We start from the raw sequence: 16,655 nt of genomic DNA on the forward strand, positions 1-16,655 counted from the left end.
TCTATTCTTGTTTTTCATTGAAAAAGGATGATGCACAATTTTACTTTTTGTTAAAGTTACTTATTCCACATCCACTTACTCACACACACTCTTAAACCCTTAAACATTCACAAGAGAATCCAAACAAACACAGTGAGGAACACTGAACACGCAGTCATTTGCTGGCATCATTTTTCAGTTGTGGGTGTGTTCAGAATGAACCATTTGTCCAAAAATCTTATGCTGCTGTCATTTCAGATGTGAATCATCTACTGCGGCACCGACAACACTCGAGGTCTGACTCTTCTTTTACGACATTCATTTATCTTTCTGTGCAGTTTGTCATTTCATGCTTTTAAGAGAATATTCATCTTTATGTAATTATACGTAACTCCAATTCATAAAGCATGTTTGAGCTCCAGCAGAGTTGAGAGGATACAGATGTGTCCTCTGAGACCAGTGTTCTGCAGGATGTATCATGTCACTTGGTATCAGTGCTGATGTGTTTCACGTTCCTACTCTGCTATCTTTTGTACTTCAGTTACTTCTTCTAAACTTTCTGAAGGACCAAAACATGTTCCCTGGATTTTTTCTGTTTTAATTGTATCGTACTCTTTTACCCAAGGATATACTGTGTACTTAAAACATCGTATCAAAGATAAAAAGTAGCAAATTATGTTCGTATGGCAACATGAGTGGAAATTATTGGAATGCAATGACAGTCTCTTCAAGGCTTTAGTTTCTACGTTTGCTTTGTGGTGTTGATTAAAAACAGTCACTATCAATTTAGAGTAACCTGTTGACCTGGCCCCAATATCTTCGTAAGTGCGGGAAAAGCCCAAACACCCAGAGGGAACCCACACAAACACCACACAGAAAGAACTGGGGGGCGGGGGGATGTGATGCCAGGACCTTGTTGCTATGAGGCAACCCTGCAAACCACTATGCCACCGCCTATTCCATTTCAATTTAATTAATTTATACTAAGGATGAGATGACTAATGAAAATCATTAGTCCACTACACGGGTCCCATTAGTTGTCAACAAGCCAATGTGCTTTAATTAATAAAACAAACAAAAGGTATAGAATAAGAAATTGAAAACATGTCATTCAAATAATGAACTACATGGAAACAGTGCTTGTGGTTCTACTAGATATACAGTATTTAATCAAAGCCCTTACCTGATGGGTGTGCTTGCTGTTGGTGGATGTTGGCCTGTGTTGGTTCCTTCTGTCTTTGGCAAAACAATCTCTGCAAGGGTAGAATGTGTTTATGATTGATGTACAGGAAATTCTGACAAGAAAAAAAATGGTTGATTAATGGTGTACTGCCTTGTTGTGGTCAACTATGAGGACTAGTTGTCCCAAAGCTTTGCTTATGATAATGTGATATTCACTGAATCAATAGATGCCCTGATTGCAGCGCTTCTGAAGTCAGAGTATCAGGTTTTGTTACTGTCCTGGATCAAGACTAAGACCCCCATCATCACAGAGAGGCCAGCTGAGGCTGAATGGCATCAGAATGACACATCCACCCACAGTTGGGAAGTGTCGAGGTGTGGTTTGAAGACAGATGGACAGCAGTCTACATAGTTTGCCCCAGTGGTGGGCACAGCTAACTGAAAATTTAGCTTTGATAGCCGCAAATCCGCTAACTGAAAAGTTAACTTTTATAAAGCTAAACCGATTAAAAAAAATTTAGCAGAAGTTACCACTAACTTTTAGTATTGACTCGGCACACACTGATAAGCCAGTTTCGAGTTTAAGCACCGCAGGGGGCTTCTGAGTAAATTCAAAGGTGATCAAAAACCCAAAACAAACAATGAGCTAGAATGTTTCTCTTTACGCACCTGGCCCACTGCTGTCAAAAACGTGTCACTTACCTTTAATATACAACAACACAGACAGTGGCACAAGAGATCAAACGCAAAGCACTTTCACTCATGGTTTCATTTATAAACAAAACTAATTCTGGACAGTTTAACATTAACGGTAACTGTCATTTTCACAAAGTGAAAGTATCACACATAAATTTTAATGTGCTAATTCTGAAGGATTGAGCGTTAACTGACACACACACCAAAAGGCATTATGGGAAATGACTCTCCTCTCAAAATGCATAGAACACTGCCATGTCAAAATGCATAGAACACTACCATCTACTGGATGGGAGTGTGAATAGCGACCAACTTGATCATCGGTCGCTATTCACTCTCCCATCCTTTGTCACACTTCACAAACAAAATTTTCAGTTTTGCAAATGCTTTTGTTTTAACAAATGAAAATGACATATTTATAAATACATTTATTTGTAAAAACCAACACACAAGTACAAATCGGAAATTTGTGTTTGTGGATCACAAAACGTGTGCAAATTAAGGACTATTTGTAGATCACCGTCTGTGCATTGCAGGTATTAATGAGACTAAATTAACACCATAAATAAGTGTCTTTTCATTTTAAAAAAAGTAAAGATTTGCATGTACATGCTGTCTTTAAAGCAGACATACTGTTGATTGCTGCTGCAATGCATTGTGGGAGTTTGTGGTTTGTATTTTTTATTAGTATGTTCGTTTAGCAGTGTTGTTGGTGTTCTAGATTTATTGTGTTTGTATAGTTCAAGGAGTGTTCGTTTGGTGAAGAGTTAGGTTGTGACCATGAGTGAAAATTGCTTTGCGTTTGGTCTCTTGTGCCTCTCTGTGTTCTTGTATGTTAAAAGTAAATGACACATTTTTTTGCAGCAGCTGCAACGCCACTGCTCCTTTCTGCTGGAGGAGTGCTGAGCTTCTCACAGCGGCCTGACAGTTCACAACACTGACAGGAACTAATGTGTTAACAGATGTTTTTGATGTTTTGTTTTACTCACTATGCCAGCAAAAACATATTAGCGGACTGAAAGTTTGGTGACGCAATACCTTTTCTGGTGTATGAAAGCTCATTTCTGTTGAGTCCCGGTGCTTCCTGTCTTACTGTATGATTGAGAAATTTGGATGTCTTTGGTATTGGATGTCTTTGGATGTCTTTGGTATTTGGTACTAGCTTCAGAAGATCCTTGGGCACCACTGGAGTAACTTTGTGTCAAACAGTTACTTAGGGAGATTCAGATGAGGTATAGCACACAATGTGTCACACTTCACTGGGCATGATCTGGCCCACAGATGCTTCAGTTTTCAGGATCCCAGGGACTGGAAAAGGCCACGGGGATAAACACATTTCACCTGAATGTAACAAATAGATCTGTACTTTCAGGAGTTACTGGAAAAAATAGAATATACTAGCTGATTACCCACCCCAGGGCAGGTTTGATACAGAGACTGAAATGAAAACTTCAGCGTCACCAGCAAAGCTATGCTCTCCTCCCTATCCCAGATTCCACAGAATCTTTATGGCATGATTAAAGGTGCCTCAAGAAGAGACAGCTGCTATTACTATTACTTCTACTACTGCTGCTATGCTACTATTATCTGCATAAATGAAGAGTTAAAAAGTTCAAAGGAACAACAAGAGAATAGAAAAGTGACACCAACCTTTCAACACACTTGCCGATGATAATGCAGCACAAAAGTGTCTCTCCCCTTAACAACTACTAAAGTGCTCAATAGCCTATGTAAGAGTCAGATTTAGAAATGTGCGTTTTGCTTTAAGGCTGTTCTGTTGACCATCCCTGAAGAAACATCCCCCCTGTGGATTGCCCTAGGTGTACAGTGGTGCACAACTTCAGTTTCAAATTCCAACTGAATGTTCATGAAAGGCCTATGACAAGGCATGGAATCCTGTCTGTCAGTGCATTGTATAACCCCCTAGGATTCTTGACGCCAGTTATTCTGCCTGCAAAGCAGATCCTGAGGACTCTGTGTGAAGAAGTGCGTCTGGGACCAAGAAATCAAAGACTGCAGGCACTCAGATGGCAAGAATGGTTAGCAGAAATGCAACTGTTAAAGGGATTCACAGTAAGCAGGTGTGTTAAGCCAAAATCCTTTGGACCTTTGCAGTCAGTACAACTGAACCATTTTGCTGATGCATCAGAGACTGGCTACTGCACCGTCACCTACCTGCTGCTGTCAAACCAAGCTGGAGAGAAGTGTTGGATTCTTTTAATAGGAAAAGCAAGCAAACATATAACAATCCCACAGCTAGAGCTACCAGCTGCAGTGGTGGCTGTGAAAATGGACCAGATGTTGAGACGTGAACTACAGGTGCCGCTCTAAGACTCCAAATGAAAATGAACAGTCGCTTCAAGACATTTGTTGCGAACAGGGTCACAGTGATAAGGGAACATAGCCATCCTTCCCAGTGGCATTATGTGAAGTCAGGAGAAAATCTAGCAGCCCAAGCCTCAAAGGGAATGAAAGTGAAGGAGTTCATAGAAAGCAAGACTTGATTGCAGGGCCCAAGTTTCCTTCTAAAGACCCAGGAAGATTGGCCTGAACTGCCCACTGTGAATGACCTATTCCAAGATGACCCTGAGGTCAAATCAGGTGCAGTAAAGGTTGAAGAGGATGATCAATCCAAGACATCGGCTCTGAACAAGCTGATCACGTACTATTGATTGGACACGGCTGAAAAGGGCAGTGGTGTGGTTTTTCAAGCTGAAACAAACACTGCTACAGTTGAGAAAGGAGAGAAAGGTCTTTATGGACAAAATCAGACAATCAGAGAGCTGTCTAAACCAACAGGAGCTGCTGACAACAGCTCACATGAAAAGATATAGGCAGACGCTGAAACCAACATTTCTCACCATAGAAAACCTGGAAGAGGTAGAGAATGAGCTAATAAGGGTTAGTCAGCTCCAAGCTTACCCAGATGAAATTATGGCTCTACAAACAGCTGGATATGTGAAAAAGACTAGTTCAATCTACAAATTAGACCCCTTCTTGAAGGATGGAATTGTGAGAGTGGGCGGACATCTCTCCAGACTGTCAATGCCAGAGGAGACGAAGCACCCGGCAATTCTATGCAAGGGATCTCCGATTGCTGCTCTCATCTTGCAACACACCCACAAGGAAATTGGGCATTGTGGATGCAACTACATGTTGTCCAAGTTGCGAACAAGGTATTGGATACCTCAGGTGAACAATTGGAAGCATAACTTCAAGGTGCACAGTCTGCAAACGGCTCAACAGTAGGACAGAAGAGCAGAAAATGGCACATCTGCCATTAGATCACATCATGCCAGATCAGCCTCCATTTACTAACATAGGTGTGGATTTCTTTGGGCCCAAGGTAAAGCAAGGGCAAAGCCACATCAAATGGTATGGGGTACTCTTTACCTATCTTACATAACAGTTGCCCACATTGAGACAGCCCATAGTCTGGACACAGATTCTTGCATAAATGCACTACGTCGCTTTATATGCAGAAGAGGTCAGGCAAAGATCATGCGCTCAGACAATGGGACTAATTTTGTTGCAGCTGAGAGAGAGTTGTGAGAGGCACTTCAAGACCTGAACCAGAAGAGGATTGCTGATGCAATGATGGACAAAGGAGTCAAATGGATCTTCAATGCTCCCACAGCCTCTCATCATGGCGGCATGTGGGAAAGACAGATACGTACAGTCCGGAAGATCTTGAAGTCAATTGTCAGACAGCATTCACTGGATGATGAAGGTCTGCTAACTGTCATGTATGAGGTGGACTCCATCATCAGCAATAGGCCTCTCACACTGGCATCAGACGATCCCAGTGATCCTGACGTCTTGACACTCAACCATTTATTGCTTTTGAGAGCACAACCAAGCATCCTGCCTGGAATCTTTTCCAAGAATGACCAATATATACAAAGATGATGGCGGCAGGTGCAATATATTACAGATCTCTTTTGGACCAGATGGCGAAGAGAGTACCTACTGTTACATCGGAATCACCATAAGTGGTCAAGACCAAAGAGGATCTTGCAAGAGGGAGACGCCTTGATAGCGGATGACACTGCTCCACACAACTCTTGGATAATGGGCTGGATCACAAAGACCTTGCCTGATGCCAAGGGTGTGGTAAGGTGAGCTATTGTGCAAATGAAGACTAGCCAATTGGACAGACCAGTAAGTAAGCTCTGCTTTATTCAAGAGTCAGGATAAATGACTCAATGACTATCACTGGACTGTTCTGAACGTTTGAATATTGATAGTATAAGGATTAAGAAACCTGTAACATTAGTTATACGAGGTCTGTTAGAAAAGTAACGGACCTTTTTATTTTTTGCAAAAACCATATGGATTTGAATCACGTGTGATTGCATCAGCCAAGCTCGAACCTTCGTGCGCCTGCATGAGTTTTTTTCACGCCTGTCGGTTGTGTCATTCGCCTGTGAGCACGCTTTGTGGGAGGAGTGGTCCAGCCCCCCCGGCGGATTTTCATTGTCAGGAAAATGGCTGAGCGACTGCCGCTTTGCTGCATCAAAATTTTTTCAGAAACTGTGAGAGGCAGCCAGGTGGAAACCATTCGGAAAATTCAGATGGATTTCGGTGAAGATTCAGTGGGCATCACAGAGATTAAGGAGCATTACAACTGGATTAAAGATGGCCCACAGCGGCTGAGGGCGCGCCACGCTCTGAGCGGCCATCGACAGGCTGAAACGACCAAATCATTTCCAAAGTGAAGGCTGTGTTGATCCGGGACGTCATCTGACTACCAGAGAAATAGCAAGAGAGGTGGACATAGCACTTTTTCGGCACATTACACTGTTACAAGAGATTTTGTAATGAAAGACATGCGGCGGAATTCGTGCGTCAGGACGGAGCCGCGTAATGGCGCAGCACAAAAAGCACCTCCGTGTTGGAAGTCTCACGGGACATGCCCAGCTCTTCCACCATTCGGAAGATTCAGACGGCTTTGGGTGGCTTTTCAGTCGAGTAAGTATCAGAGAAATTGTCGAAGAGGTGAGCATGTCACAACATGTCCTGTGAGACCAACACGGAGGTGCTTTCGTTCCACGCCATTAGCAGCTCCGTGGCGAATTCCTCCGCGAATGACGCAACCGACAGGCATGAAAAAACTCATGCATGCGCACAAAGGTTCAAGCTTGACTGATGCAATGACACGTGATTCAAATCCATATGGTTATTGCAAAAAATAAAAAGGTCCGATACTTTTCTAACAGACCTCGTATTTGTGTAAATGTTGTAAGATTTAACTTATGTTCATAGCTCTTGTTTAGATGGGAATGTGATCATTGTTCTGCCCATAGCATAAACAATTAGGGGCCGGAAATGCAAGAACCAGATTGAAAAATGTGATTTTTCCTTTAAATTATTATTGTTGGGATATGATGTTGAGATGTAAAATAATATGTAAATTCATGCAAGAAGAAATATTAGTTCATAATTGGGAACTGTGTGTGTGTGTGTGTTTGACCACTAGGGGCAATGCGCTTGATATATAAGTCACATGACAAGTGCATTTTCTTATTAGACAGTCGGGTGGAGGTGATGTAGTTTTCTGATCAACTAAGCTAAGACCTCGACCACTATTGAAATACAGAGCTTAGAATATTTATGTTTTATTTTTTTGTACTTTATCTAATTCATCAGTAAACATTTTTTAATGAAGATTTGAGTTAGAGGAACCTTGTTGCTTCAGACTGGTTGCTTTATACCCACTCTGTTGTGGCATGGAGAGCCAGGAGCAGCCACTACAGCCTATGTCACTCCCGGTATGTCAAAGTATGTGTGCCAAGTTTGATTCAGTTCTGAGGTACCAGGTTTGGACAGGAAAAGGACACACACACACACACACACACACACACACACACACACACACACACACACACACACACACACACACACACACACACACACACACACACACACACACACACACACACACACACTTGTCTCTTAGTATGTGGATATAACCTGAAATAAAAAAAAAATAAAAAAAATGAAGACAAGTGAGCCAAGACCCACGTGACAACTCTGAAAGAATTATAGGGTTTGTGAATGTGAGTGGAGAAACTGGGAATTGTGCAAAATTTACCCATTGCATCTGCATTCACAGCTTAATGTTGGACTGGAATGGATTAGTTTTTATGTTTATTTTCAACCAACAGAAAAGAAAAAACTGAAAATGTATATTTCAATATATTACAATATTTCATAAGATCAATAATAAACCACCTCTTCGGGAACATCACCTTATTGTGGTGGAGAGGTTTGTGTGTCACCATGAACCTGAGAACTATGTTGTTTGGAGCCTTTGTGCTACTGGTAAGGTCTCCCATGGCAAAATGGTCTCAGGCAAGAGGCCAGACAAAGAATGGTTCACAAGACACCATGACAGAACAAGGCAGAGGAAATGTGACCTGGCCTGTAGAAAGCCTGGGCCCCCCGTGTTGAGCCAGGCATGGATGGAGGGCCTGTCAGCGAGTGGCTGGGCTTGCCATGGAGCCCAGTCGGGCACAGCCCAAAAAGGCAATGTGGACCTTCCATCTCCACCCTGTGGGCTCACCACCCACAGGGGGATCTGCTGGTGTTGGGTGCACTATCCCAGTGAAAGCCAAGGGCCTCGGCGGACCAGACCCGGGCAGCAGGGGCTAGGGGGTGTGGAACGTCACCTCACTGTGGGGGAAGGAGCCAGAGCTTGTGTGGGAGGTGGAGCGATACCAGTTAGATCTAGTGGGCTCTTGCTTGCCTCTACTGGTGGTTGGCTCTCACTGCGGTATTGTATCACTTCCTGTTCCGGAGCACAGCGGTGTTTTGCTGTATCTGTTAGCTGTTTAATCTGCGCAGTTAGATTGATCTAGTTACCTAGATAATGATTTGTTTCACAGTGTAACCTTCACGTGCCTTAACTAAAGCACTCCCTCTGCTGAATCACCTCTAAATTATTTACACATTATTCGCTTTGTGTGTTTTTAGGAATCCGCTAGCTTAGCGCAGCTACTAGCTCTTAGCCGGTTTAGCATGGCGGCTTCTCCTGTCTCTCCCGCACTTTTCTGCTCTGGGTGTGAAATGTTTAGTTATTCCTCAGCCTCCTTTAGCAGTAATGGTACTTGTAATAAGTGTAGCTTATTCGTAGCTTTGGAGGCCAGGCTGGGCGAATTGGAGACTCGGCTCCGCACCGTGGAAAATTCTACAGCTAGCCAGGCCCCTGTAGTCGGTGCGGACCAAGGTAGCTTAGCCGCCGTTAGTTTCCCTCTGGCAGATCCCGAGCAGCCGGGAAAGCAGGCCGACTGGGTGACTGTGAGGAGGAAGCGTAGCCCTAAACAGAAGCCCCGTGTACACCGCCAACCCGTTCACATTTCTAACCGTTTTTCCCCACTCGGCGACACACCCGCCGAGGATCAAACTCTGGTTATTGGCGACCCTGACCCTGCATTACCCTGACCTCTAGTAATACTGTGAGAAATCTTGGAGTCAATTTTGATCAGGATATGTCATTCAAAGCGCATATTAAACAAATATGTAGGACTGCTTTTTTGCATTTACGCAATATCTCTAAAATGAGAAAGGTCTTGTCTCAGAGTGATGCTGAAAAACTAATTCATGCATTTATTTCCTCTAGGCTGGACTATTGTAATTCATTATTATCAGGTTGTCCTAAAAGTTCCCTGAAAAGCCTTCAGTTAATTCAAAATGCTGCAGCTAGAGTACTAACGGGGACTAGAAGGAGAGAGCATATCTCACCCATATTGGCCTCTCTTCATTGGCTTCCTGTTAATTCTAGAATAGAATTTAAAATTCTTCTTCTTACTTATAAGGTTTTGAATAATCAGGTCCCATCTTATCTTAGGGACCTCGTAGTACCATATCACCCCAATAGAGCGCTTCGCTCTCAGACTGCAGGCTTACTTGTAGTTCCTAGGGTTTGTAAGAGTAGAATGGGAGGCAGAGCCTTCAGCTTTCAGGCTCCTCTTCTGTGGAACCAGCTCCCAATTCGGATCAGGGAGACAGACACCCTCTCTACTTTTAAGATTAGGCTTAAAACTTTCCTTTTTGCTAAAGCTTATAGTTAGGGCTGGATCAGGTGACCCTGAACCATCCCTTAGTTATGCTGCTATAGACTTAGACTGCTGGGGGGTTCCCATGATGCACTGAGTGTTTCTTTCTCTTTTTGCTCTGTATGCACCACTCTGCATTTAATCATTAGTGATTGATCTCTGCTCCCCTCCACAGCATGTCTTTTTCCTGGTTCTCTCCCTCAGCCCCAACCAGTCCCAGCAGAAGACTGCCCCTCCCTGAGCCTGGTTCTGTTGGAGGTTTCTTCCTGTTAAAAGGGAGTTTTTCCTTCCCACTGTCGCCAAGTGCTTGCTCACAGGGGGTCGTTTTGACCGTTGGGGTTTTTACGTAATTATTGTATGGCCTTGCCTTACAATATAAAGCGCCTTGGGGCAACTGTTTGTTGTGATTTGGCGCTATATAAATAAAATTGATTTGATTGATTGATTGATAGTGGACCTTGCCTTCACGCACAGTCTTGGCTCCGGACCATCTGGTGGTGAGTTGGATCAGAGGGTGAACTGGGAACGTTTGGAGGAGCCCACTGTCCGACAGATCTTCAACTCACACCTCCGGCAGAGCTTTTCTAGCATCCCTGTGGAGGTTGAGGGCATTGAACCAGAATGGGAAATGTTCAAAGTTTCAATGCTGAAGCTGCAGCGTGGAGCTGTTGCCTGAAGGTCTTAGGGGTGGCAACCCTCGAACATTGTGATGGACACTGGTGGTCAGGGAATCCATCCGACTGAAGGAGTCCTTCTGGGATATGTTATCTGTGGCGTCTCCATCTTTTGCTACTATGCTTTTTCCCTTACAGTTAACTTTCCATGGATATGCGTTGATATGGCACTCTGTGGCTGTGGCTCACCTTCTGTGGCCAACGCTTCTTGTGGAGGATGTCAGTGAGGTGTCTTCTGGGCAGCTATCAAGTCAGCAGTCTTCCTCATGATTGTGGTCATTTGTACTTAATTATACTGAGATTTTGTGGTATTTACACAGTCTTCTTCTTCTTACACAGTATAAATAGTTATTCAAACATTAAATTAAATATTATAGTTTGAGATGTGTTTTTGTTTCGTGATTTTGTTGCATCTGTATTGCTAAGAAAGCATTTCAAGGTTGAGGATTGTTATTGCCACTGCAGCACATGCAAGGAAATTCAGACTCACACATAGAAAACAGAACCAGCAGCATGGGACAAATACACATTACAAATACATTAGAGTTGGACCCCAGCAAAATAACATGAAACAATAAAGAAAACATATACCATCCCAATGAGAATGTGTTATTTCCTGATCATATAAAACCACTTTGCTTATAATTAGTGATATTTTGTGTTTATTTCAGTCCAACTTGTGTCTGACAGATGGCCGCTGTCCTGTACTCCGCCAGTGGACCAGATGGGAACAGTGCAACTGTGCAAAGCACCACAGTGGGAGGCAGCAAGCCTTTACACCGCTTTATTAAGGGTGAACCCAAGATTGTTGGTGTGAGATACACACACTATCTGTATCAGTGTAATATACATCTTAATATCTCATTCAAACATGTACTGACTAATGTTATCTATGATTGCCTCTTAGATTATTGTTCTGGTTTTGGGCACAACCTATATCATTGTTTCCGTGGCGACTTGGATTCATGACGATTTTGTTTCGTGGACAGCGGCCTTTCAACCTGGAATTGTACAAGGAGCAATGGTTTGGATTAAATCAAACAAACAATCTCATTACGATTTGTAGATTTGCTACAGTAGATGAATTCAATTTAGAATTTTAAAAAGAAATGCTGGAAAACTCAACACAGATAACCAAATTTCAGGCAGATTTCATTTAAAGTTTAGTTGTTACTTCAAGAATATCTAACATCAACAGGCTTTTGACTATTTTGCTGACAAATGTAATCTGTGTGGTGTCTTTTCATATTTAAAAGATGTACTACATCAGTTTTCTTATCTACCCCTTGTAGTTTGTCTTTTGTGGGATTCTGTACATTCTGACAGAGCACAACCCCACCAAGAAAACGGTAAGATTGACTATATGTTTTTCCTCAAGGTCTCATCAGTGTCTGAAAGTGGAAAAGTACAAATTAATCATTAATTAGAACGTCACTCACATATACACACACACAAAGCTGTATGCTGCAATGTGAATCAGGACAGTTTAGTCATTTTTGTCGAACACTCGAAATCAAAAATTAATAATGCAAAAAAATAGTGCAAAAAAAATAATGTGAACATAACTGCTAAACCTTTTTGTATCACACCGTGTAACTTGATAAAGAACATGTGATGAAGCAGTCCCTTTCCATGCAGATAAATCAACTCTCTTATACAACCCCTGGCAAAAATTATGGAATCACCGGCCTCGGAGGATGTTCATTCAGTTGTTTAATTTTGTAGAAAAAAGCAGATCACAGACATGACACAAAACTAAGGTCATTTCAAATGGCAACTTTCTGGCTTTAAGAAACACTATAAGAAATCAGGAAAAAAAATTGTGGCAGTCAGTAACGGTTACTTTTTTAGACCAAGCAGAGGGAAAAATATGGAATCACTCAATTCTGAGGAAAAAAAATCTGGAATCATGAAAAACAAAAGAACGCTCCAACACATCACTAGTATTTTGTTGCACCACCTCTGGCTTTTATAACAGCTTGCAGTCTCTGAGGCATGGACTTAATGAGTGACAAACAGTACTCTTCATCAATCTGGCTCCAACTTTCTCTGATTGCTGTTGCCAGATCAGCTTTGCAGGTTGGAGCCTTGTCATGGACCATTTTCTTCAACTTCCACCAAAGATTTTCAATTGGATTAAGATCCGGACTGTTTGCAGGCCATGACATTGACCCTATGTGTCTTTTTGCAAGGAATGTTTTCACAGTTTTTTGCGCTATGGCAAGATGCATTATCATCTTAAAAAATGATTTCATCATCCCCAAACATCCTTTCAATTGACGGGATAAGAAAAGTGTCCAAAATATCAACGTAAACTTGTGCATTTATTGATGATGTAATGACAGCCATCTCCCCAGTGCCTTTACCTGACATACAGCCCCATATCATCAATGACTGTGGAAATTTACATGTTCTCTTCAGGCAGTCATCTTTATAAATCTCATTGGAACGGCACCAAACAAAATTTCCAGCATCATCACCTTGCCCAATGCAAATTCGAGATTCATCACTGAATATGACTTTCATCCAGTCATCCACAGTCCACGATTGCTTTTCCTTAGCCCATTGTAACCTTGTTTTTTTCTGTTTAGCTGTTAATGATGGCTTTCGTTTAGCTTTTCTGTATGTAAATTCCATTTCCTTTAGGTGGTTTCTTACAGTTCGGTCACAGACGTTGACTCCAGTTTCCTCCCATTCGTTCCTCATTTGTTTTGTTGTGCATTTTAGATTTTTGAGACATATTGCTTTAAGTTTTCTGTCTTGACGCTTTGATGTCTTCCTTGGTCTACCAGTATGTTTGCCTTTAACAACCTTCCCATGTTGTTTGTATTTGGTCCAGAGTTTAGACACAGCTGACTGTGAACAACCAACATCTTTTGCAACATTGCGTGATGATTTACCCTCTTTTAAGAGTTTGATAATCCTCTCCTTTGTTTCAATTGACATCTCTCGTGTTGGAGCCATGATTCATGTCAGTCCACTTGGTGCAACAGCTCTCCAAGATGTGATCACTCCTTTTTAGATGCAGACTAACGAGCAGATCTGATTTGATGCAGGTGTTAGTTTTGGGGATGAAAATTTACAGGGTGATTCCATAATTTATTCCTCAGAATTGAGTGAGTCCATTTTTTTTTCCCTTTGCTTGGTCTAACAAAGTAACCATTACTGACTGCCACAATTTTTTTTCCTGATTTCTTATAGTGTTTCTTAAAGCCAGAAAGTTGCCATTTGAAATGACTTTAGTTTTGTGTCATGTCTGTGATCTGCTTTTTTTCTACAAAATTAAACAACTGAATGAACATCCTCCGAGGCCGGTGACTCCATAATTTTTGCCAGGGGTTGCAGAAAAAAAATCAACACAATCAATCAATTTACAAAATGCTCTCAAGAACATAAAGGACGTGTTGCACAGAATTCATAACACCTCAGATTTTGGCTATTAGAGGTCATGTGATGATATACCCGTATTAAATTATGCACTTCTGTCAACAGTCTACAAGCATATGCCAATCAAAACAAACAGCGACAGAGACTGCCGAAAACAAGAAAGGAGCCACAGATTGATTGCAAAGTTTACATAAGTGTGATGTCATTTCATGATGACTCGGTTTTAAAGTTATTGTTGTGTGGGCCGCCAGAAGAGGAGGTACTGCTGGCCCACCACCAGAGGGCGCCCTGTCTGAAGTGCGGGCTTCAGGCACGAGAGGGCGCCACCGCCACGGACACAGCCGGGGGTGACAGCTGTCACTCATTATCTCATGACAGCTGTCACCCATCTACACGTCATCATTCCACTCCATAAAAACTGGACATCATCTCCACCAAGTTGCCGAGATATCATCTACCTGTGAAGGTAATATCCTCAGCCAGAATCTAACTGTGTCTTAGTCTGAATTCATTTTGCAGCTGCTTTCCTGTGGAGTGCCTTATCAGTGAGGTTGGCGTAATCAGTGACGGCTTCGCTTCACACCCCAACCAGATGTGTTTAAGACAGGAGCTGCACGAGTGTGTGTAAGAGGTGGAGGTGGATTCTCCACCATTGTTGTTACTGGGTGTGCACGCACCCACATTTTATTGTTTTTGCTCCTCGCCAGCAGTACCAGATCCGACATTCGGAGACGGTAGCCACCTGGGGACTCGGGACTTGGCGGCTCCAGTATTCTACAGGTTCGGTGGCGGAGGAAATCGTGTGGTTCCGGTTCTTCTCAGGACAGACGTCTTCTATCCTCGAGCCTGCCCACACGTCACCTTTGTGGATTGACTGTTTTCACAAATTCTGTAATCCGCTGTGTTTTGGTTGTGCTCTTTCACAACAGTAAGTGTTCATATTCGACTCTTTCATTATCCGTTCATTTACACCCCCTGTTGTGGGTCCGTGTCACTACCATTTCCCACAGGATATCTAGGCCAGCGTCATGGATCCCGAGGGCCGTCACCCATCTGTTGAACAGCCAATGGAAGAGCAGGGTGCACAGGCGTCTGCAGGAGGCATGATTGGTGAGTTGCGGCAAATCCTCACCGCCTTTACCGCTCGGTTGGATCTGATGACCGAGCAAAACGTCATCCTTAATCGCAGGATGGAGGCTCTCACCGCACAGGTGGAAGCGCGCGCTCAGGGCGTTGCTGCAGCTCCTCCTCCTACTGACCCAGTGCAGAATATAGACGTTCCACTGGTCGTTATGCAGTGTTCCCTCGTCTTTGCACAACGTCCCATAATGTATGCGTCTGACGCCAGTAAGGTGGCTTATGTAATTAACTTGCTTCGTGGTGAGGCACACGCTTGGGCTACGGCGCTTTGGGAGCAAAATTCACGGCTCCTTACCACTTATACTGGGTTTCTGAGGGAGTTCAAAACGGTTTTTGATCACCCTAACAGAGGAGAGACTGCTTCAACAGTGCTGCTGTCAATGAGACAGGGGCGCCGGAGCGCAGCCGAATATGCATTTGACTTCCGCATCGCGGCTGCGAGGTCCGGCTGGAATAACGTTGCGCCCCACACCGCCTTCATAAACGGACTGTCGTCGGTCCTGAAGGAGCACCTGGTAGCTAATGAAGAACCGCAGGATTTAGATGGGCTTATTGATCTCGTTATACGGTTAGACAATCGGTTGGAGGAACGCCGTCGGGAGCGAGATGAAGGACGTGGCCGGGCACGCGCTGTCCCTCTCCCTTCCGGGTCCGAAAAGGTTCCGCCCTCCCCACGCTCCACAGCCTCAACGCTCCGTGTGGCTACAGCTCCCCCTGCTGACGAAGCTATGGACACGAGCACGGCCACATTTAGACCACCTAAAAGACAGAGGAGGCTGGCCCGCGGGGAGTGCTTTGTCTGCGGCTCGAGTGAGCATCAGTTAAGAGACTGCCCCAATTGGTTAAACACCAACGCCCGCCCCTAGAAACTGGGCTTAGGGTGGGCCAAGACATTCACGTGGGACACACACATATTTCCACACGACTCCCAGTTACAATCCTGAGCGGGGATTTAACCCTTCAAGCCCCAGCACTGGTGGACACAGGGTCAGAAGGGAATCTGCTAGACAGCAGATGGGCTAGGGAGGTAGGGCTCCCTCTGGTGGCGCTCCCTTCACCATTGCAGGTGCGGGCACTTGATGGCACCCTTCTCCCTTTAATCACGCACAAGACACAACCTGTAACTCTGGTGGTGTCTGGAAATCATCGGGAGGAGATCGAGTTTTTTGTGACTCCTTCTACCTCCCGTGTGATTTTGGGCTTCCCGTGGATGTTGAAACAATCCCCGGATTGATTTGCCGTCTGGGGTGGTGGTTCAGTGGAGCGAAACCTGCCATCGGGTGTGTTTAGGTTCCTCGGTTCCTCCCGGTTTACATGCTAAGGAGGAGGTCAGAGTCCCTCCCAATCTGACGGCGGTGCCGGTTGAGTACCACGATCTTGCTGACGTCTTCAGCAAGGATCTGGCACTCACCCATCCCCCGCACCGTCCGTACGATTGTGCCATTGATTTGATTCCAGGCGTGGAGTTCCCGTCCAGCAGGCTGTACAACCTCTCACGACCTGAGCGCGAATCAATGGAGACCTACATCCGGGACTCATT

The 16,655-nt window shown here is 43.8% G+C and overlaps 1 protein-coding gene and 1 long non-coding RNA gene across 4 annotated transcripts in view; one reads left to right on the top strand and one right to left on the bottom strand.

The window, feature by feature from the left end:
* The window catches only part of LOC117526144, a 38,630-nt gene that overhangs the window by 174 nt on the left and 21,801 nt on the right, over positions 1 to 16,655 (top strand). The window contains exons 2-5 of one of the 3 annotated variants that reach the window (XM_034188174.1): positions 238 to 274; positions 11,279 to 11,401; positions 11,496 to 11,612; positions 11,881 to 11,937. In XM_034188174.1, the coding sequence (XP_034044065.1) occupies positions 238 to 274; positions 11,279 to 11,401; positions 11,496 to 11,612; positions 11,881 to 11,937 (334 nt within the window). Of the gene's footprint in view, positions 1 to 20; positions 275 to 11,259; positions 11,402 to 11,495; positions 11,613 to 11,880; positions 11,938 to 16,655 lie in introns of those variants that run through there. The other 2 variants (XM_034188182.1, XM_034188190.1) reach the window with 2 other exon arrangements.
* Positions 209 to 11,450, bottom strand: LOC117526164. Its single transcript, XR_004565220.1, has 3 exons — positions 11,266 to 11,450; positions 8,743 to 8,750; positions 209 to 268 (listed from the first exon to the last, which is right to left on the bottom strand). It is a non-coding gene; the product is annotated as an uncharacterized LOC117526164 (long non-coding RNA).

This window comes from Thalassophryne amazonica, chromosome 2, assembly GCF_902500255.1.
Source record: "Thalassophryne amazonica chromosome 2, fThaAma1.1, whole genome shotgun sequence".
Taxonomy (NCBI): domain Eukaryota; kingdom Metazoa; phylum Chordata; class Actinopteri; order Batrachoidiformes; family Batrachoididae; genus Thalassophryne; species Thalassophryne amazonica.